This window comes from Alexandromys fortis, unplaced genomic scaffold (assembly GCF_014885135.2).
Source record: "Alexandromys fortis isolate MF-2015 unplaced genomic scaffold, M_Fortis_MF-2015_v1.1 scaffold_0, whole genome shotgun sequence".
In the NCBI taxonomy this organism is placed as follows: domain Eukaryota; kingdom Metazoa; phylum Chordata; class Mammalia; order Rodentia; family Cricetidae; genus Alexandromys; species Alexandromys fortis.
In genome coordinates, this window is record NW_026067949.1 from 41,063,473 (window position 1) to 41,085,151 (window position 21,679).

General features: G+C 40.7%; 1 protein-coding gene across 7 annotated transcripts in view; it reads left to right on the top strand.

Annotated features, from left to right (window-relative positions):
* Positions 1-21,679, top strand: part of Slc4a4 (solute carrier family 4 member 4) — a 339,097-nt gene that overhangs the window by 112,267 nt on the left and 205,151 nt on the right. For all 7 annotated transcript variants that reach the window (XM_050149683.1, XM_050149682.1, XM_050149677.1 and 4 more), the window contains exon 4: positions 13,143-13,278. In XM_050149683.1, coding sequence (XP_050005640.1) covers positions 13,143-13,278 — 136 coding nt within the window. The remainder of the gene's footprint in view (positions 1-13,142; positions 13,279-21,679) is intronic.

Genomic DNA, 21,679 nt, shown 5'->3' on the forward strand with positions numbered 1-21,679 from the left:
TAACTGGGCAAGCATATGGTAAAGTTTGTTGAGGTTTGCATCCTGTCTTCAATCCAAGCCCAGTGATGCTCAGAGTCAATCTGCCTTTGTATTGAAAATTAATTGTTAATTCTCAAAGGAGAGACCCAAAGTATGGAATGAACAGTGTATCGGGAGATCATTTCATGAAGGGTCACACTCTTGTCTTTCTGAGTAGATTGTTTTTTAGGGTCAGAAGTGGAAATTCTATAATTTCCCCATTCTTCCTGTTACTAATGACAAAAAGATGTAGAAATTGAGTCAGAGGGAACGAGATGATTTCCCCAGGCAGACGTGGAGCCAGGATCTGCTGGATCGAGGTCTTAAATTTCAGATCCCATCTCTCTCTCTCTCTGTGGTTACTACCGACTTTGCATTGTTTCGTCTCACGACGTAGAGGTCTTGTACCGTCACAGGACAGGAAGGCACGTGCAGAACCCTACAGTTGAGAGCGTCACCGTCTCCAGTTGATGAAGGATTCCATTCCAGGACTGTGAGAAGGAGTCACAGCAAACACTTTTTTGATCCCGTGGGGGGGGGGGACTTTAAACATACTGTCAATGAGGTTTGGTCGTTGTGAGCTTATTTCCGTGAAGCCACCACGCTCCTCTCCGTCTTCTATCATAAGAGCCGCATTCTTGAGTTAATTTTGTGTTAGGGTACGCACTGAGCATCTCTCATGTTTACCTTAGCATTAGAGAGTTGCCTTACCTCATTCATTAGTGTTGAACACACTGCCTTGGTAGGCCATCCTGGGCTGGCTGTGGTATTTACCATAAATAGTTTATAACTTGGTCATTTTTTTTTCTCAGCCTGCTTTTTTTCCTTTCCCCCCAGAAAAGGGCAAATTTCAGATGACTGCTCACTTTATAAAGTCCATAAGTCCTTTTATGAACATAATTCTTAGAAAGAGAAAGCCAAGCTTAATGCTGATCCTGGAGAACATCATAAATATATTTATGACAAATAGATTTCCAAAGAAAACTGCTACTCGATGGATCTGAAGAGGGGAGTGTCTTGGAAAAAGGCAAAAGCAAACCAAGTTTTAGGACTGACATTTAATTAATTGGATGCTCTTCCTCCAATTAAGGAGTAGCCACCTACCATATTACCATAAGCCTCAGAAGTCACTAAGTACTGTCTCAGCAGGTTCATTCTGAACAGGAAACCATTAATAATCGCTCTTGAAATGGCATCCATTTACCTCACTCTGATGAACTGACCTGCCTCCAGATGACTTGAAATGATAGACACAGACTTTCAACTTAGGAAAGCAAGAGCTGTTGCATGTGAAGATCATAGTATGGATATATTGGGTGGATGGGAATTTTTTTTTTTACGTTTGTTGACATTACTCTTACATGCATTGCGTGTAGCACACATTAATGGGAACTGAAAGTCCCTAACCAGCCCACCCGTTCACTCTAATCTATTTCCCGTCTGCTTTGTGTAGTTTAATGATGTGGATGATTTAGGATGAAGTTTATGTCTATAACAAATGAAAACTCTGTACCCTAAAAATGCCCTCCCAAATGTAGCTGATCCCACTTAATTACCTACTAAAAACAAACCTAGCAAATCTCCATTGAATATTTGAGAAGGTGCTTGGTGAGAGAGCATGAGAATTTACATTAGACTCGTGTCTTTCCTGTGCCGTTTCTTTATTAGTAGAACTCAGGTTTTACAAATGGCCTCTAAATTCTGACTTGGTTTTATTGGTTGGCATCGTGAAGTCTTCTGGGTAACCAGGTGTCTTAGTGACGACAGAACTTGATACTGTGAAGTGGCTCATTTATAATGGACAGAAATGTATTGACTTACAGTTGTGGAGGCTAAGAAGACCAGTATAAGGTGGCTGCATCTGGTGTTGGCTTTCATGATGGAAGGGGTCTCATGGCAGGAGGGAAAAAGAAAGCAAGGCATTAGCATTGGATTTTCACTGTAACAATATTGGTGTGTTCTTGAGGGTAGAGCTCTTAGAGCCTTCACATTGTCACAAGGTCATCTCTTCCAGTATCAGTGCGGTGTCACTTAGCTTTAGCATGAGTTTTGGAGGAGGCAGATATCCCGACTGTGTTATGAGGCGAATGAGCTTCAGACCGAAGCTCTAGATGAGTAGTAGGAAGTGTTGGAGAACCTGTTGTATTTTTTTTTCCACTTTGCTGAGAATATAATTAACTTCACAGAAGTTGAGAATCGCTGCCACTAATTTTGGACCCTTGACTCAGAACAGGAATAAGCAGACAAGAAGAAAAGTTGATTGTAGAATCCTGTTGGCATTTCTCTCATTACATCCAGAGTTCTATCAAGATCCACAGGGCACTCTCTGTGAAGAATGTCTTCTTTAAAATGACGAAACAGACATATACAGAATTTTTATGTTCTCATCTCCATAACCCCCTTTAAATAGATTGTTTATGTATTAATGTGTTCATTTGCTTTTTATTTGGTGTGCGCATGTGAATGTGCACGTGTGTATATGTGCACGCACATGTTTGAAGAACAGACAACAACTTGTGGGAGTCAGTTCTCTCCTTCCACTGTGTAGTTTTAGGGGATCAAATTCTGGTTGCTGGTCTTGGTGGCAAGTTCCCTAACCCACTGACCCATCTTACTGGCTCTTAAATAGATTGTTTTGAACCACATCTCTCAATGCTGCTTTTCAGGGACGATGGGTAAGATTTTCTGGCAGCGAGGGTAAGACAGAAGTTGTAAAGGTTCCTTAAGGCTTGGTGCCTCTCTGTGCTCACACATTTTGTAAGAGAGGCTGCAGGAAGGAGGATGTCTTTTTTGTACCCACATAAGAAAAGACATTTAATGGCAGCGTTAGCAGGGCATTTGTGACACTATTATTGGAACTATAAATTTAGCTCCTCGGTATAGAAAATAGTTGCATCTGAGTGAGTCTGAGGAGCTTATTTTGGGACTCTTGAATAGTTCCCAATGTTGATGAGAATCACGTCTGACTTTAGAAGCCCCAGGGTATACATTGTGCTGATAATTGCTCTGAGTTGAACCTGGAAAAAGTGCTGATGTATTCACTCCTGAGCAGAGGGATTCATCATTTCAACCTTATCACGGACAGTTCTGGCAGAGCAAAAAGAAGCGAACCACCGTTGAGGGAGGCGAGTCAGGGAAAATATTCACCATGGCTGAGGCATGTGGAAGGAGCTTTTGGAGCTTTCAGGAGAAGCTTGCTGAGTGACCGTATTCGCAACTATTTGAGTCACGAAATGGCTCCTGTTCTGCTCACATGCGTGAGGCCTTCCATCCCAAGCCCATTGCTCTGTGTCCATGGTCTTTTGTACCTGCTCCATCCACCAACTTTCAGACCCATGGCCAGTCTTGTGTATTTCAGATCTGCCTATCCCAGTCCCTAGATAGCAGTGAAGGCGAGTGCTGTGGGGCTGTGTTTGTGTTGGCTCTTGGGGAGGATAATTGAGTTATGTAGTCTCTACTACTTTAGGGGAGTGTCTGCTACTAATTTGACATGAATGTTCTCAATTTAGCAATTTAAAACCCAATTGGTTTATTTTATGTATAAATATGACATAACTGTTAATTTTAGGAGAATTCAGAACTTACACATAAACAAAATAAGGAAAGGAAGAAATACCAATACTTTTTTACTTGGTAAATGTGGTAATTGTTAGCATGTAATTTATATCCTTTGAGTATTTTTTCTTTATACATTATGTAGGACACGATGCCCAGTTATAACTGGGATAAATAAACAACAGCAAAAATGAATTTATTGTTTCATGAAAGGAAGAGTCTGGATGGAGCTGGGCCTTTGGGAGAAAGTAATTTGATCTGAATAAAATACTAGAGGAAGTTACAAGCAACAAGCAGAAGGAACGATTACCCAAGCACGCAGGGCACTTGGGGCCTCATAATTTTAACAGGGCAGATAATCCCTAGGACTAGTGTTTAAATACGGATGAATGGGGGTGCCTGTAAAGCCTCCTCTTTCTTGAGTTCTTACTTTCTGCTGGAAATTTACTTGACATGTTATAGGTGTCAAAAGATATAAGATTGAGTTCAGGAGGGACAGACCACACTCCGAGCTCTGTACTGACCTGTTAAACTCCCTTCGTTTGTCATGTCCATTTAGACTCCCTGCCTCTGCCTTTGCTCCCTCTTTCTGGTTGCTTGGTGCCTCATTATTGCATCCTTGGGAACGTTGGGACTCGACAGCCTTGACAGGGTATTGAGATTGGCATGGTTGGCTCCAGTGTGGCATCCCCATCATGGGGCATTTGTAGACAGAGAGCATTAATTGGGCTTCCTTCTGGAGTCTGAAGGATGAGTATGTGTGAAACATCCTTTGTAGAGCCAGCAGACACTTGCCGATGGATGTTTCATGGGCTGTGCTGTACAGCTGGGGCCAGGGTCAGTGGGTTTTAAGTAAGAGATAGTTCGGTAGGATTCTGAAACTCATGTTCTTAGGGCTGTTCGGCATCTCCAGATGAATAATAATGTCCTGGACTATTAAGGATGTCATAATTGACAACTTTTTGTGAGGGTGAGTTTATTAATACACAGATCCCCACATATGTGTCAAACGATCAGTTTTCAGTGAATGCTACTGGGATGTTTCAATTTACCGGGTAATTTGAAATAGAAAGAGTAACCATCTAATCTACCAGTGTAGAACCTGCTAGCTTATTGACGGAGAGTAACTTTCCTTTTTTTGATTGGCTAAGATACAGTAGGTTAGTGGAGAGATTGCTCCTCAACTTGGATTTTATAAAATATTTCTCAATTTAATTATTTTGATGATGCATCTTATTTGTGGGTTGCATAGTAATTGACTTCAGGTATAATTTGATCAAAATATTCATATGATGACTTCAGGAACTGGCCTCTTCCTTGAGTCTGCTGTCTCTCATGCTTGACACATTCTTGAGCAGCTTCACTTTTGGCGGTGTAGGACAACTGTCTGTACGTCACAGCATTTAATAATACTGCCTAGTCTCTCAGCTGAAAGTACAGACGTATTCCCTGAGAGTTTCAGCCAGAAGCTAACACTAGATCACCCCAGCTTACTTGTCTGAGGTACAAGCACCACTCTAGAGCAATAGGGGCACCCCGAGTTTTGATATGTTCATTGCATAGACCTAGATCATAGAGCAGTGTGTCCAAACCAGTGGAAGAACTAAGGAGTACAAATATGAGTTTTCCAAAGAAATTGGAGTTTTGTTTCCAGAAATAGAAGTTGAAGGTGCTGAACTGGCAAAACTAATAGCCACTGACATTGGTGTGTTTTAACCATTTGTAGATTCATAAAACTTCATTGTTTTAATTATTTCTTAGAGATGTGACAAATGAAATTTGAGGAATGTACATGTATGTGTGTTTACATACACCTACCTATCATATCAATCACCTATTTATATAAATGTACTTTTATAGTTCTATAATGGCTTGGAAATTAAACAGCGTGTGGAAGCTTTAGTGACTATGATATCTACCTTTAAATTCTGATCCTAGAATGCAGGAACAAAAATGAATATTTAGTCCTAGAACTCTGAAAGCTGAGAGAGAATTATCTCTTAAAGGCCACGTAAGGCACATGGGGAGACCCTATTTCAAAACAAACAAACAAACAAACCAACTAAGAACAAAAATGAATCTTCAAATATTAACCGTGTAAAGCAGTTGATAATAGCGTACCAATAGCTTAAATGAAGTTATTCAATTTCATCCTGTGGTCTGAGAGCTAGGGCTTCTTCAGATTATGGGCTCTGCCCAAGAGAAAGGGTCAGCTCCAGCAGTCCTCATTTAACCCACAGAAGGGAATTTTGTGCAGTCCTGCCCTTCTCTGAATGAATTGCTCATTATGGCCATTATTCCTATTAGAAACATTTTTTTTCGTAGCCCTCAGGGTGGTCACAGTGGGATGCTTCCCAGGCTGAGAATAAAGGGCACATTCACAGATTGTTTCGGGTGGATAATGAACCAAATGTTGAGTTAACTTACTTTCGGACTAATTCATCCTCCGGGGTGATTTCTGCCCCTTCTGAAATCCAATCCATTTCTGTCTGTCCTGCTCATATGGCATCCTGACCACGTTTTTCTTTTGATTAGTCTCATTTTCAAACCATGAGTGTGGTGGCTAAGAAGTGGGCATGAAACAGCATGGGGAGGGAGGGTGAGGTCATATCATTGGCTCGTACGATCTTGATGAAGTCCTTTATCATCCTAAAACTGTGTGCTTGTGTATGATAGGTTTACAGAAAGGTTTACATAAAGTGACTGATGTAATAATTTAATACCTGACATACTGTAACTGTTTTTTAATAACACAACACCTGGCACAAAGATATTGGTTATTCCATATTATGTTAAGATGTTTTTTGAATTGTTTATTTTTTGTGTATATGAANATACATATATATATATATGAACCACATGTGTTCACAATAGCCAGGGAGGCTAGAAGAAGGTGTTGGAACTTTTGGGACTGGAATTACAGACAGTTGTGAGTCACTGTATGGTTTCTGGGAACTGAACCCAGGTCCTCTGCGAGAGCAGCCAGTACTCTTAACCACTGAGGGGTCTCTCCAGCCCCACCTGGCACATTTTTACTGATAGCATTTCCTCTGTCATGTATTAACTTCTCATCTGTGAATTCTTAAGGACAGGGATGTTATTACAAAAATACTTTATAATCTTTTAATAAGTATTATAGCATACAACATATGTTGGATGATCACAAATGTGGTCATCCCTTTATAGCCACAAAATCTGTGACAGGATTTAACCTCCAAGTATTGAAATGACAATGCCTGTGATAGTTGTATCTGTTAAACATGTGCAGACCTTTTTCTTATTTCCTAAACAGCACAGTGTAACAACTGTTCCCATGGAATTTTCATTGTATTAGATATTGCAGATAGCTGAGGTGTGAAGGAAAGTACTGGAGAGGGAGGGGAGTACGGGCTGTACACAAGGACGACGCCAGTGTATGAATGGCAGTTGAGCATGGCTGGATTTCCGTGTCTAGGAAGCGGAGCGCCTGAAACCAGTTTCCTCTGAATCCTCAAGGATGATTGATTGTGTTTATGCTACCAAAGTGTTGGTACGTTATTTCCAGGTCTCAGTTTCCATTTTCCTTCGTCACATCATTTTCCAGGAAGCAATTAAAAAGTAGAGCACAGGCAAGCCATAGACAATTACCGCTTCTGAGGAACTGGGTCAGGTCATGTATTGTTTAGGCTTTGATTTTTCCATTCTTGTACTCATTTCTCCATTGTTCTTGCATAACTTGACTGCTCACAAGGTAGGCTTCAGGATCTGTTTGAGCGAGGGACAAGCCAGGAGGATTTGCATAGTTGAGGTGTGCAAAGACAAAATGCATCAAGGATGAAAACATGGAAGAGGTGGTGCGGACATAATAGAGACACGTGCGTTGATTTGTTTTGTCTGAGAGTATGGGGAGGTTCTTCCGGTAGAGGAAACCCACTTTTTTATGGTGTATTTTGTTTTATTTGGGGCTTATTCAACATGGAATGACCGCTCTGCTTTCATCCTTGCAGATAATGTAAAGGTAGATTGATTGGGAGGGGAGACTAAATCCACTCACCCAAACTTACGTAACTTCTTTCTGAATAGAAGGTTTCACTTTGCAAATGGCTGTATTTTTATGCACTTGGAAGTAGTCAAGCTTTAGTCAGCCGTATCTAACTTATTAATTCAGTGCAGAAAGTTGAAACTGTTTGCACGACTCTGTGGTGATCTCTGAGAAGGGCAAACTCGGAGCCTGCCATCCAGGAGGATGGTGGACGGGTTGTGAAGCCACCTCTGCGAAGCTAGACAGCAGGACAGGTTGTGTGCTCGCTCAAAAGGAGCTTGTGCACTTGTTATTGTTGCTGCTAGGGCCACGACAAAGGAGAGTTACCCTTTTCTGAGAATGCCTAGTATGGGTTGTTGAAAAAGTTAGAATTCTTTTTTATTTATTTATAAAATAAAATCGTATTTTTATTTTGAAAATTATCTTACAAAGTAACGTGGGATATCCCAGCTATGCTATTTTGATGGGATAGCTTCATTTAAAATTTTTATTTTGTTGATTTCTGCCCTCAGTTTGATTATTTCCAGTCTTCTACTCCTTCTGGGCACCTCTGCTTCTTTTTTTTCTAAAGCTTTCAGGTATGCCATTAAGTCCCCAATGTATGCTTTCTCTGTTTTCTTTAAGTGGGCACTTAGTGCTATGAACTTTCCTCTTAGCACTGCTTTCATCGTGTCCCATAGGTTTGAGTATGTTGTCTCTTTATTTTCATTAAATTCAAGGAAGACTTTAATTTCTTTCTTAATTTCTTCCTTGACCCAGGTGTGGTTCAGTAGTTGACTGTTCAGTTTCCATGAGTTTGTCGGCTTTCTGGGGGTAGCATAGTTGTTGCCTTCTAACTTTAAACCGTGGTGATCTGATAAGACACAGGTGGACACTGATATTCTTTTGTATCTGTGGAGGTTTCCTTTATTTCCGAGTATATGGTCAATTTTTGAGAAGGTTCCATGAGCTGCAGAGAAGAAGGTATATTCTTTCCTATTTGGGTGGCTCTCAAAGTCGTATCTATAAGGTAGTGTTTTTTTTTTTTTTTTTTTTTTTTTTTTTTTTTTTACAAGTAGCACCGGCAAGTGTCAAGACTAATTTTGGCCCTCTCATCACCACCATCGTCCAAACTGCCCGTCCCTTTGTCATTATCCTCCTCAGATGCTCTATAATAATAAATTCTCCAAGTTCGTGATTGAAAGGCGTTGTAAATATTTTACACAAAAGTCCTAAGACTGTATTTTTTTTTCTTGAGATGTTGAGAAAATTCAAAGCCATTTTGTTTTAATTATAGAAGTGAAACAGAGTCATTGTACTCTGTCTCAATATGCATTCAGTTACCTTAATTTAATGTTCTGCAAACACTTATACTTAGCAAAAATATTTTCCCTCAGTTCATTTGTGAACTTATTGATTTACTTAACAAATTAATCAGTTGCTTAGTTGATGTCTATTTCCTCTACGTGCCTGGTGAAAACAGAGATCTTTCTGTCAGAGTTCTGTTTAATATGTAGAGTCTGCAGCTAAGCCCACTTAAAGTGCAGGTAGTGATCAGTAAACATTGCTTGAATGAATGCATGAATAATAATAGATACTTTATGGTTTAGAAAAAAATGAATGCAAGAAAACAAGTGCTAGGAATAAACTGTTGAGAGGAGGTTGTTTGTTTGTCCCGGCCGCCCAGAACCGAAATAATCACACAGAAACTCTATTAATTAAATCAATGCTTAGACTATTAGCTCTAGCTTCTTATTGGCTAACTCTTACATATTAATTTAACCCATCTCCATTAATCTGTGTATTGCCACATGGCTGTGGCTTACTGGGTAAAGCTCCGTGTGTCTCGGGTGGGGCTACATGAATCTGCCTCCTTTCTTCCAGCATTCAGTTTAGTTTTCACTCCTACCTCTGTTCCCTGCTCAGCCCAAGACAGTTTTTTTATTAACCAATGGTATTCACAGCATACATAGGGAAATCCCACATCAATAAACGCAGTAACTTTTAAAGTATACTTGTTAAATGTAAGTATGCCTCTAGATAGATGTGGTGCTTGTACAATGGCCAGTGTTGCACAACTGAAAACAATGGCCGGACAAGCTGGGATAAACACAGAGCACACTCACCATCTATGTGAAAGGTTATTTTTTCTTTAAAACATTTTCAAATCATTAAGCTCTCTTGATGTTGGCTCTAAAGGTACTGGAAAATTGGAGGGAAAACTAATATTTATTTAGTCTGTAATAATTTAAAACATTAGAAACATCAAGAATGTAGTGGATTGTTTGTTCATAACATCTTACCAGGTTAGTGAATAATGTTTGCCTTCTTGCACTGGTATATCTTACAGGACAGCAAGTCATTCTTTTCTCTTGGTGACCATTGTCATGCTCTCTCAGTTTGGATCAGCATCTGGTTTTGTAGTCTTTTCTGCTTTGTGTGGCAAGAAATGGCCTCTGATTTTCTTTAAGGCAGGGTCATTGTTTTATTACAACTACTTTCCACATGTATGTTAATGAGCTTGCCTTCTTTAAGTTCCTGTGTGAATCTAGAGCCCCTCACATAGCGAGTGAAAGCATTGCCAACGTTCCATTGACCTGGACGTCTTCTATATATTCATTACCTCTGCTCCAGAGTTTTCTTCTGTTACCACCATCTTTTGTTCATGTGCTCCACTGGCTCATGTTGGTTGGCCAATTCCTTTTTTTGGATTATCTGTGCCAAGTGGATTTCTCATGAGGAGACATGAAGGCAACACACTCTGATGTCTGTGTGTGAATTGAATCATGAGTGTTCAGTGGCCAATCACTGATAGACTAAAGAAATACCATGATTGGCCAATGATCAAAACTCCCATTTGTTTGTTATGCAGTGATTAGTGGATGGAAGTGCTAGCTTATACTTAAAGCAAGAAGTTTATAGTTAAAGCAAGAACAAGAGGATATACTGTGTTAGCTGAAATGCAAACTGTACTGTTGAGGGACTAGGGTTATTTACTAGACCATGGAAACTGTCATACATGCATGTTGGCATGAGCAAGTAGCACTGCATAAACCCTAGGCTTTCTCTTGTAACATACATTTTTAAAAAATTATTCAAGTAGGACCAGTTTGCCTGTGATTGCATTTTCATTTGATTTTGTGTGTTTACATGCCATAAGTTGGTGTAATCTTTACTTCACATTTTATTTGATGGTATTTTAGTGGCAATCCCATAGAAGAATATTTTACTTTCACTTTCTTCTCTTCTTGTGTGTGGGTGTATACATTTCTGAACACATGTGCACAGGTATGTGAGGTTGTCATTCATGGGGATGTGGGGAAATGAGAGATTAATGTCAAATTGCTTTTCTCAGCTTCTTCTCCATCTTTTTCCTTTCTTTTTTTCAGAACAGGGTTTCTCTGTATACCCTTGGCTGTCCTGGAACTCTCTCTGTAGCCTAGACTGGCCTTGAACTAAGAGATCTGCCTGCCTTGGCCTTCTAAGTGCTGGGATTAAAGGTGTGTGCCTCCACCACCTGGCTCTTCTTCTCCATCTTATTTTTTGAGACACTGTGTTTCGCTAACCCTGGACTTTCTGATGTAAATGGAGACTGCTTTTTGTTTCCTGGCCATCCGGACCCAAATAATTGCACAAAAACTAGATTAATTACAACACTCTTTGTTCAACAGTCTTTGGTCAATGACTTAGGTATATTCCTAGCTAGCTGTTATATCTTAAATTAACCCATTTCTATTAATCTGTGTATCATCATGAGGCTGTAGCCTACTGGTAAAGCTCTGGCATCTTTCTCCTTCTGCAACTACATGGCATCTCCTTGACTCTACCTTTTTTCTCCCTGCATTCAGTTTAGTTTTCCCCGCCTAGCTCTATTCTGCCCTGCCATAGACCAAAGCAACTTCTTTATTAACCAATGGTAGTAAAACATTCACAGCATGCAGAGGAGAATCTCCCATCAAGAGTAGGCTTGTTTGGGTAGACTGGCTTGTCAGACAGATTTTCATTTGGATGTTGGAAATTCAAAGGCAGTTCCTCATGCTTTTGCAGCAAGAGCCAAGAGCATGAGCCACTGAAACATCTCCCTAGCCTCACTTTTTTTTTAATGCAAAGGAATTGAAATGCAGATCTTGAGTATGCAAAGCAAGAACTCTCTGTTTGAGTCACATCTCCAGCCCCTCCTTTCCACATCACAGTTTATGCCTACATTGTATTTTGTTGTATATTTGTATCATGCTTTATTTAACCAATCCTCTTTTCTTGATATTTAGGATTTACATTTTCCTCAATTATAAACAGTACCATCAATTTTATATTAAAATTTCTGAAATAATGTTTTTGAATAAGTAATTTTAGTAGAAGAACTTCTGGCTTATAAAAATATACTTTCAAAACATTTTTACATACCTCTTAATTTCCCTTTGGAGTGTTTTGTCCGTGGCACTATCACCATGGGATTCTGGAGACTCCTAAATACTGGCCAATGTCATTCTTTTTCCATCACTTCCCTTTTACTAGATAAAACATGCATTATACTTAATAATTAACTTTTATTACTGGATTGACTACTTGTGAATTTGTTTATAGTAATTATATTTTGGTTGATGGCTTAGTCTGTCCTGCATTTCTATAGATTTCATTCAGATGGTAAGGACTTACATGTTTTCCGAGGCTGCTGTTTGACATGTCTATTCCTGAAGATATATAGGAATGATATATGCTCATTTGTATATAATATTTATTGGATTTTGCCATTCTTGGTTTTACTCAGGCATATGGAAGTGTCCATGAGCCTTAGTTTTGCAATGTGGCCTCCAAGTGTTCCTGTTTCTTTCTCTTTAAAGAGAATAACCCCCAATCTGGGTGAATTTCTAGTTAATTTTTCATTACATGATTTCAGGAGACAGGGTCAAAAGAAGCTAGTAGGCCATTCAATTATGTGCTTAAGTGTGTTGGAAAAGATTCTCCCCCCTCCTTTAGATGTAAAATATTTTACTTGGGTTTGTTTTTCAAATGCATCGAAGTGTGACTAAACATTTTTGGATACTGCCATTATATAAAGAAGAGATCCCACCTTGTTAAATATTCCTTCGTCAGCTTTCCCGTTACCCAGTCACAGGCAGCGAGGGACCCGCGAGGGCAGAGGGTGGGCAGGTGCTTGGCCTAGGAATCTCAGGATTGGGGGGCTCTCTTGTCCCTCCCACTGCTCCCTGAAGAAGTGATTGGTTCCAGTTGATTTCTGTCTCATAATTTTGGATAGGTCATCAGTGAGGAGGAGGGGAAGTCATGAGGTTGGACCTCAGCTCATCTGAGGGCTCAAGGTTCTTTCTCATAAACCACACAAGACTAGATAGCTGTCCTTTGAAAAGGACGGAGAGCTGAGATATAGTTAGGCTCAGAGGAACAGAGAGGCTTTGATTTCTCTCTGCCTTGAAGTTGAAGATATAAAGGATGTCTGCTGAAACTGTGGAAGAGAAACCCAATAATCTTGGGGAGAGAGGAAGAACTCGAAGCTACACTTTCCTCTGGGTGTACCAGCCAGTCTTTAACCACAGTATTTTCACTTCTGCAGTCTCACCTGCCGCAGAACGCATCCGGTTCATCTTGGGAGAGGAAGATGACAGTCCGGCGCCTCCTCAGCTCTTCACTGAACTCGATGAGCTGCTGTCTGTGGATGGACAGGAGATGGAGTGGAAGGAGACAGCGAGGTGAGGCATGGCTAACTGACTGTAGTGCTGGCCCAGGGAAGCCCGTGTAGGGCAAATGGATGAGCCATGAGGCCGCCTTCTCTGGCCTTCGCAGCAGGTGGCTAATGGGTGTGATGCTGGGTTGAGAAGAGGGTAATTCTGTTCCTTCCATCCTTGTACATTAGTGTGGATGCAGGGTACCTTTTGTTCATGGCTGGAACATATTTTAGTAACCAGGGCTATATGAATTTGACTTTTGTTGATGAAGAAGTTCATCTCAATTTATAGGCTATTCAGTGGTAAAACATAAAGGCAACAATAAACTCTAGCACCCAAAGGCTGTGACCAAAAACATTTCTAAACATCTCTAGATGTGAACACATCTTGTGTGGTCTTCTGTGACATTGTCTATTCCCAGATAGAAGGGGTACTGTGCACACAATCGTGGTGCTAAGACAAAGATGGTATAATTTCACATAAAGACCCATTATCTTCTAAATTTTTAGCTGAAAGCAAGTAGAAGGTTCAACTGAATTTGAAAGTTAGATGCCTCAGTTTAATTCTATACTCTGTCCCATTAGCTGCATGACCCTTTTTCTTAGGAGAATGAATAATATCGCTTTTTACATATGACATGTATGCAGGTATATAAGATGTATACCATATAGATATACATGAATGCTTGTATGGACACGATTTATAAATTGTTCAGTGCTTTGCAAGTTTCTAAGGTTTTAGGCGTCACAGCAGAGATTTTCTCTCATTGAGACTTAGTTACATATTGCAGACTAAATCTACAATGTGCACTAACCCTCTGCAGCATGCACCTTGACTTGAAGCATCTATAAAGCATCCTCCAAAAGGGCGATCCTGGACCAAAGGCTCTTTCTTACTAGCCCTTTCCATTTGTTCCTTTCTTCGTGGAGTGAGGCTCCCACTCTTTCAGGTTGGGAAGACTTAGTCAGCTGTTGGCTTTGCCCTTCACTAATTAACTCAGCACAGTTGCTAGGCTTCCTGAGCCTCAGTTTCCTCGTCTGCCAAGAGAGGTCTTTCAGGATTCCCTTTTCTCTGGCGCCGCACACATTTTCTCGCTCTAAAATTTCTTTCCTGTGTATGTTTAGTCAGCAGTACCTCTAACAGTCCCTTTGATTCTTCTTTTCATGTTGAAATAGTTGTTCACATTGACGAGAACACAGGGGTGACTTTGTTTTTTGTTTCTTGTCAAATGTTAGCTACCCATTAATTTATGTGACCCCTGGTCTCAGCAAGATGAAGAAATGACAGTTCATGGAGTAGGCAACTCAGTGTTGAAAGAAATGTTTTTAATATTTCTATTTTTGATTCATTTTGGTCCAGAAAGGATGTCAGGTATCACAATCTGAAGCCCAGGCTGGATCTGAGCTCATGGTAATTCTTCTTCTCAGTCTAATCAGTACTGAGATTACAGGATCGAGTTACGATGTTTGGTCATATGGGATTCTGAAGACCAAGATGGCCTTACATTCTTTGCTGTCTTTAAAATCTGCTTTAGGGAAGTTATGTTCCACTGTGGTGATGCAATCCTAGAGAAGCTATGCTTCTATAGTGGAAGGTTGTCCAGGGAAAAAAAGTGTGGATAAGTTCTCCTACTTAGGGATCATTATGATGATTTGTAATTCCATTTCTGATATTGCCTTCCTTATTACATGAATTCAGAGTCAGAGATCACCCAGTCCTGCTTACTCTAGTGTTCTCACAGCCTTGAAGTGCGTGGTTCAGAAAACCTACTCATAAATATGTGTTGATGATTTGACTACTGGGGAAGCGCTTGCTTTAAAAATATTCTTTTGATTTTTTAATTTAACATACCAATTTATAGTGTTCATTATGACCTTTCCATACTGGTATATAATTGTATTTTAATAGAAAAAAATAACTATTTTGAACATAATAGTTTTCTCTTTCTGCTGTGGTCTGTCAAACTCCAGGTACCCAGCATATCAATGCTATAGCTCAGGCGAGGTCCCATGCTTCAAATTTCAAGGGATTTCATCAATATACTGATGGCATCTGCATTTATATCTCTGGACTTCCTCCTTCCTTATTTGATCAGCATTGAGTAATTGGAGGGCTATTAGCAGTCATGTCATTAATGTATGCAGGCCTGTTCCTCCTACAGATTTCTCCATCTCAATATATGATTTCATTGTCTTGGATACTTGAGCCAGAACACCAGAGCTTCTTTGTCTCCTACCTTCCTTATACATGCTTTCTGATCAGTTGGCAGATTTGATTTTACTCTGAAATCCTCAGTATTTCAGCATCTCACCTCATTTCCTGCTCAACACTGCTTTAGGCCAATTTCTGCCTCTGCAAAACCTTCTGATTAGTTGGTCTCTTTAAACCTGCCTTTATTATGCTTATAAACTGTCTACCCTGAGGTGCTTGAGTAGCCTTCTGTCTCTTTTCCTCCAGTTCAGCCTGCTGGAGCCCCAGTGGCCAGTTGTACTGCTCTCTGAGGGACTCTGTCCTTGCCACCTCTCTGTTCCCAGGCACCCATCAGCTATCTACATGACTTGCTTGCTTGCTTACCTCCTTCAGGTTGTAATGCAAATATTGTTGCATTAGGAGCGGCGAGGCTGCATCCCTGGCACGCGGCCGCCTGCATGGCTAGGTTATGCCCGAAAAAATTACACGGAAACTGTATTCTTTCAAACACTGCCTGGCCCGGCTAGTTCCAGTTTCTTATTGGATAGCTCTTACATATTGTTCTAACCCATTTCTAATATTCTGTGTAGCCCACGAGCTGGCTTACCAGGGAGGATCTTAACCTGCGTCTGTCTGGAGCGGGAGAATCATGGCGACTCCCTGACTCAGCTTCTTTTTCCCAGCATCCTGTTCTGTCTACTCCGCCCACCTAATTTTCTGTCCTATGAGGGCCGAGGCAGTTTCTTTATTATTATAAGACCCACCTCCATCAAAATATCACCTGACTTTTGCCTTGAAACATTTCACCTATCCCTCCTATCCTAGGTCTTCTATTGCACTTTTGACCCTTTGCACTTCTTACCGTTTAGCTTCTTATCTACCTTGTTATTGTGTCTTCCTAATAGAGCTAAATCTCTGAGCGGGCAGGGATTTCCACTTATCTTGTTCAGCCCTGTGTTCCTCATACTTAGAACTACCTGCTGCATGGCCTTCCTCCAGGAGCAGGGCGTGAAAGAGTGAGTGTGTGCAGGAACGGAGTCTTGGTTCTCAGCGTGCGGTCCTGTCCGAATTCTGGGGAGAGGTTTGGCAGAAATTATGCTTCTGGGAATATTTTGATTTCCAGTAATCTGTACTGCTTGTGACATACACTGCGTCAGAGGGTTTCTGTAGTGATGTGTGACTTCCATTTGTGATGTGCATTTTCCAGCCACAATAAAATTTCCAACTCCCTATTAAAAGACCTCAAACCTCCCAGATAGAAGAGAGTCATGCGATGGATGATATGGCATGAATAAATTTTTTTTTCTGGCTGAAAAATCTGTTTGATATTTTTTCTTTCCTCTGAAAATTTCAGTTGATAGACAATTGTTTGGGCTGTGTGTGGTAGGGTGCTAGCTACCTGGGGTCTCACAGATGCTAAACAAGGGCTTTACTGCTGGATTCCATGCCCTCCACTGAGTACTGGTGACAGAGGGACACTTTTGTTCCAAAGAGAGCTAACTTTCTAGACTTTTCCAACTAGATGTAGTTTCTAGTGTGGAACTACATACACCCCACAGAACAATTGTCATTCTTTTTCCTCCCCGTTAAGGTTTCCAGTTGGCAGATGATTTTATTTAGCTGAGACAGTGCAAGCTTTGGCATTACTGTGACTTGGGTCCCACTTCAGGAATTTTAGGCTGCTTCTATTCTTCAAATAATGACAATGTTTTTTTTTTTTTTAGTAATAGAGAAGATGGCCCTTGTGAGTCTGAGAAAGTAGAGTAGTTATGAAGCATTAACAGCAAGAGAAGCCTTTACTAGTGTGGGATTTAAAGCGGCATGTAGCTCTGTGGTCTTCCTTGTTACATCCCCCCCCCCCCCCATTTTGTCTTTCCTAGAAGATAAGGGAGAACTTTGAAATTTCCAGTGGCTTTTCCAAATAGTGCAAAGCTGAAGACTATGCAGAGGGTAGGCTTCTCGTGCTGGGAAAGCATGTCTGACTGGTGGAGGTACCGTGTTGGTCTTTTTAGAGGGCATTTTTGGGATGTGTAGACATTAGAAAAATTAACATTGAGTCCGACTGCAGTGATTAAGATGGGATCACTTGAAATGGTGAAGAAGCCTCTATTCCTCATCAAAACCCATTAAAGTAAACTGGGCTTGGTGGACCATGGCTGTAATCCTAGCCCTGGCCGTGGAGTTGAGAATATCAGAAGTTCTTGGCTACATAATGAGTTTGAGGCCAGCCTGGAATAAATGAGATCATGCCACAAAACAAAATAAAACAAAAAAGAACTGAAATCAAAGCGAACAGGAATTGTTAGAATCAGTTCACAGGTGGACAAAGTAGACGGATTAAGGAATCACTCCTAGTCTTGCTTTGAAGATGACCCAAAGTCATGAGGATGGGACGGACTTTTCTTTCTTCTTCCACGTCTTCACTTGAGTTAGGATTAGCCTTTCCAAGGTGACTCCTCATTTTCAGTTTGTCCTTAGTGAGTTTTCAGCGGCCAGTGCTGAACGTCACCAATATGGCATGGTTATATATGTTAAAGATCACCCACACCATGTCATCCAATCTGCTCTGCTAAACCTGATCAAAAAGAAAACCACCACAAGTTCTCAGAAACGTTAGCCAACAGAGGAAAAGGGCATCGGTGTGTCATGTCCAGGGGCACAATGCGAACTAGTGTTTATTTGTGTTTCTGTTGGGCATGCTGACCTAGCTCACCTCTGGGGAACCTCTGAAGGTCATGGCCACAGAACAGCAGCCTGCACCTTACACTGTGAGCTTGCGATCTCCGTAACCCACAGTTCTTTGACTTTCTGTAGCAGACGACTCTGGGAAATTCCCTGGTGGACTGAATTGATTTTTTTCCGTAAGAAGAAGGAGATTTGGGGAATCCAATAACCTATGTAATTAGACATCATTATATTTAGTTAATTATATGCATTGCTTTCCACAGTTGATCTAGAAATTTCTGAACTCTCCTTAAAATAGCATTTATCCCAGGTACACACTAGCCTTGGCTTCTTTTATGTGTAACGAATCACTTTTTAATTAGCACGAAGTTCATTATTATTACGTCCGTAGTTTTACACAGTTGGATTTTATTCTCGTGCAAAGGTCATGAGGATTTTCCACTATGAAACTGGCAGGTTTTAAAGTTGAAGGTCTTGTCTTTACTTAATTATATTTAATCACATGATTGGAAAGTTTCAAAACTCAGTGATTCCCAGTGGGCCTTCTGTTTCTTCAACAAGCGAGTGAAATGCTCTCTGCTTGGCAACCACACAAAGTATATTAAACTGCAGAGTACTTTATCATTATTCTTCTAAGACCTTGGAATAAATAAAATTCACCTCATAAACTGCTCCTCCAAAGGGACAACAGTTTTGTAATTGCATGCATTTAGAAAGCCAACTTCTAAAATTAATTTTCCTGTAGCCTGTCACATACTGACAAAAGAGAGAGAGGAAAAAAAAAGTGAGAAACCCATTACAAGTGTTGGCTATTCATAGTGATTGTGGAGGGTAGACGGAGGCTTTCAGTACATGCCACGGTGAAAGTGTCTGTTTTTTAAAAACATAATTACATGGGCCTAAAGCACCTTTGCAAAATGTCTGGTGCTTGGATAGTCTGAACTTTGGTCTCTGCCTTAGCCTTCTTTTTAATGGATGTCGATTTGAATCGAGGCGTGTTGGCTGTTTGTTTTTCAAGTTTGCCCTTGGTGTGCGAGGCGGGTAGACAGCGCATGCACCCCTTCTGGGATGAAACTATCTACATTCAATTTATATGGCTAAATCGGTAAAACCATCCCCTGAACAACCAGAGCAGTGGATTCGTTTGATAGGCATCCCGCCAGTTCCTGTATGCTGTTAGCTATGTTATGCCGTCATCACAGCATTCAATATTTATGGAAGCTGATGTGGAATAGATGCTAAAATGAGCCACGAGATTGTATACATCCCCTAGAAATAGAACTGTAAACAGTGCGCTACTTGTGAGACTTTGCTTCCTTTCCTCACGGTTATCTTGACCTGTGGGGTTGGTGTGATCCATTGAGATGAGCGATGCTCTTCTGAATGCCCAGCCTAGTTGAAATTTATGATTTCTCATTGCTCTTGAAGAACTTACTCTGATTTCTGCTTAATATAAGCTGCAGAGAGGAAGAAATACAGGGCAGGCCGGAGGAGAGTCAGAAGTTTGCTCCCTTCTGAAAGGTTTACTAAGCTTCTGTTGCTTGGTTAATTGATGATTGTCTTAGTCTACTCAGGCTGCAGTGACAGAATACTGTAGACTAAATATCTGACACATAATAGAAAGTTATTCTTTATTGCTTGGGGGTGTGGGAAGTCTAGGATTAAGGGCTTTGCGGATTTGGTGTATGAGTGATAGGACCCACATGCTCTCGGTGGCACATTCTAGTTGCAAAAGGCCCCACCCTGGGCACTGGAATTTCAGCATATAAAGCTGGGGATGGTGGCTCTATCTAGAATCCCAGCACTTGGGAGACTAAGGTAGAATGGCTGTCCTGAGTTCAAGGCTAGTCTCGACTAATGGAGTATGAATATCTTCAAATTCCAGCCCAACAACAGCAACCACCCCCAAACCAAACCCTCAAGATTTTAACATGCAATTAGAATATTATGTATTTATTTGCTTACTTATATTATATTGTGTGCATGTGTGCATAGCTGTAGGTGTGTCCTCATCATGGTGTGTGTGTATAAGTTGGTATAGTTTTTTTGTGAATTGCTTTTCTCCTTCCACCAAGGGTTCTAGGGGATCAAATTCAAGCTGTCAGGATAGCATAGCAAGTGGTTTTACCTGCTGAGCCTGTTCGTCAGTCCAACATAAACATTTTAGGAGATTCAGATACCACACCACACTACATTACACCACAGCACAGCACAGCACACCATACCACAGCGAAATGAAACAACAACAAAACATAATTCTCAGTCTCCAAGATTTCAACATAGAAATTTTAAAGAACTCAATACTCAGGCCATATCAAGGGAAGGGGCAGAAAACAGCTCCTACTGTAGACGAAGTCATGCTTAGTTTTCTTTCATGGTATAAGGTTCACAATGCAGATTGATGGCAGTTGACGGATGGCAACTCAGTTAAGAGAGATAAAGGGGAAATGAAGCCTGCTTAAAACATTACATGTCATCGTTCCTAGTTTATCTTGGGTTTAAGTTCTGTGATCAAACTATTCCCTCAGCTAGTGAGAAACTCTTAGGGGTACAGAGTAGGCACTCGCTGCGATTTTCACAGAGGGCATCTTTCTAGGTAATGCTGAGCTGATTGTAGACGATGGACACGCCTACCTTCTGGCGTCTGATATGACGTTAAAAATGAAGACACATATAATAAAGTGGTTAATCTAGCGACTACCACAGCATGCTTAAATTTCTGTAAGCCAGCAGGAAAAGATGTTACTCAAAGTTATCAGCATCATAATAAGCATATGATTATTTTAGAAGTAACCCAGTTACTTTAATTGCATAGTATTATTTTGGTTATAACCATACAGTACTGTAAATGTGTGATGTCGTTTTATTCTAGCTCCTTCTATTTCTCTGGAAATAATTCCAACCAAAGAGGAAGAAAATGTCACTTCAGACACATATACGCACGGGGGGGGGGGCAGTATAGATGTTTCCCAATCGCTTTCGAAATGTGTTTCAACTACTTCTGTAGAAACTAGCTGGGTCCAGTTCTGAAGATTTAGAATCTCTTTGGTGATGATGCTGAATTTTAAACTGTTTTAAGAATTTTTATCATTATTTTGAGAATTTCATACCTGAGTCCCATATTTACATCATTTCTACCTGTCCCTTTCCCCCTTCCAGCTCTTCCAGTATCTCCCCTACTCCCTCTCAGCGTCGTGACCTCTTCCTGTCTGTATTTCTGTCCATATTATCCTCCTGAGTCCATCTAGCTATGCTCGGATGTACACGTGACCATGAGCTGACCAAAGCCTAAGTAGCTTTTAAACTCCACAGCTACAAAGGTAAACATTTAAAAGTCAAGGCCACTTGCTGTTTCAGTGGGTGTAATATAATACACAGGGTGAAGGAGACTCTCATAGCTGAGAGGGTGGAGAGAGAAGTTACCATTGACATGTAGGGGGTTTCCTGGCTCTGAGGAGCTTTCCAGGAGGAGTGTAGAGGGATAGGTAAAGTACTTCTGAGTTAGGTGAGTGTTGGCGTGTGATAAAAATCCTCAAGTCTTCTTCCACAC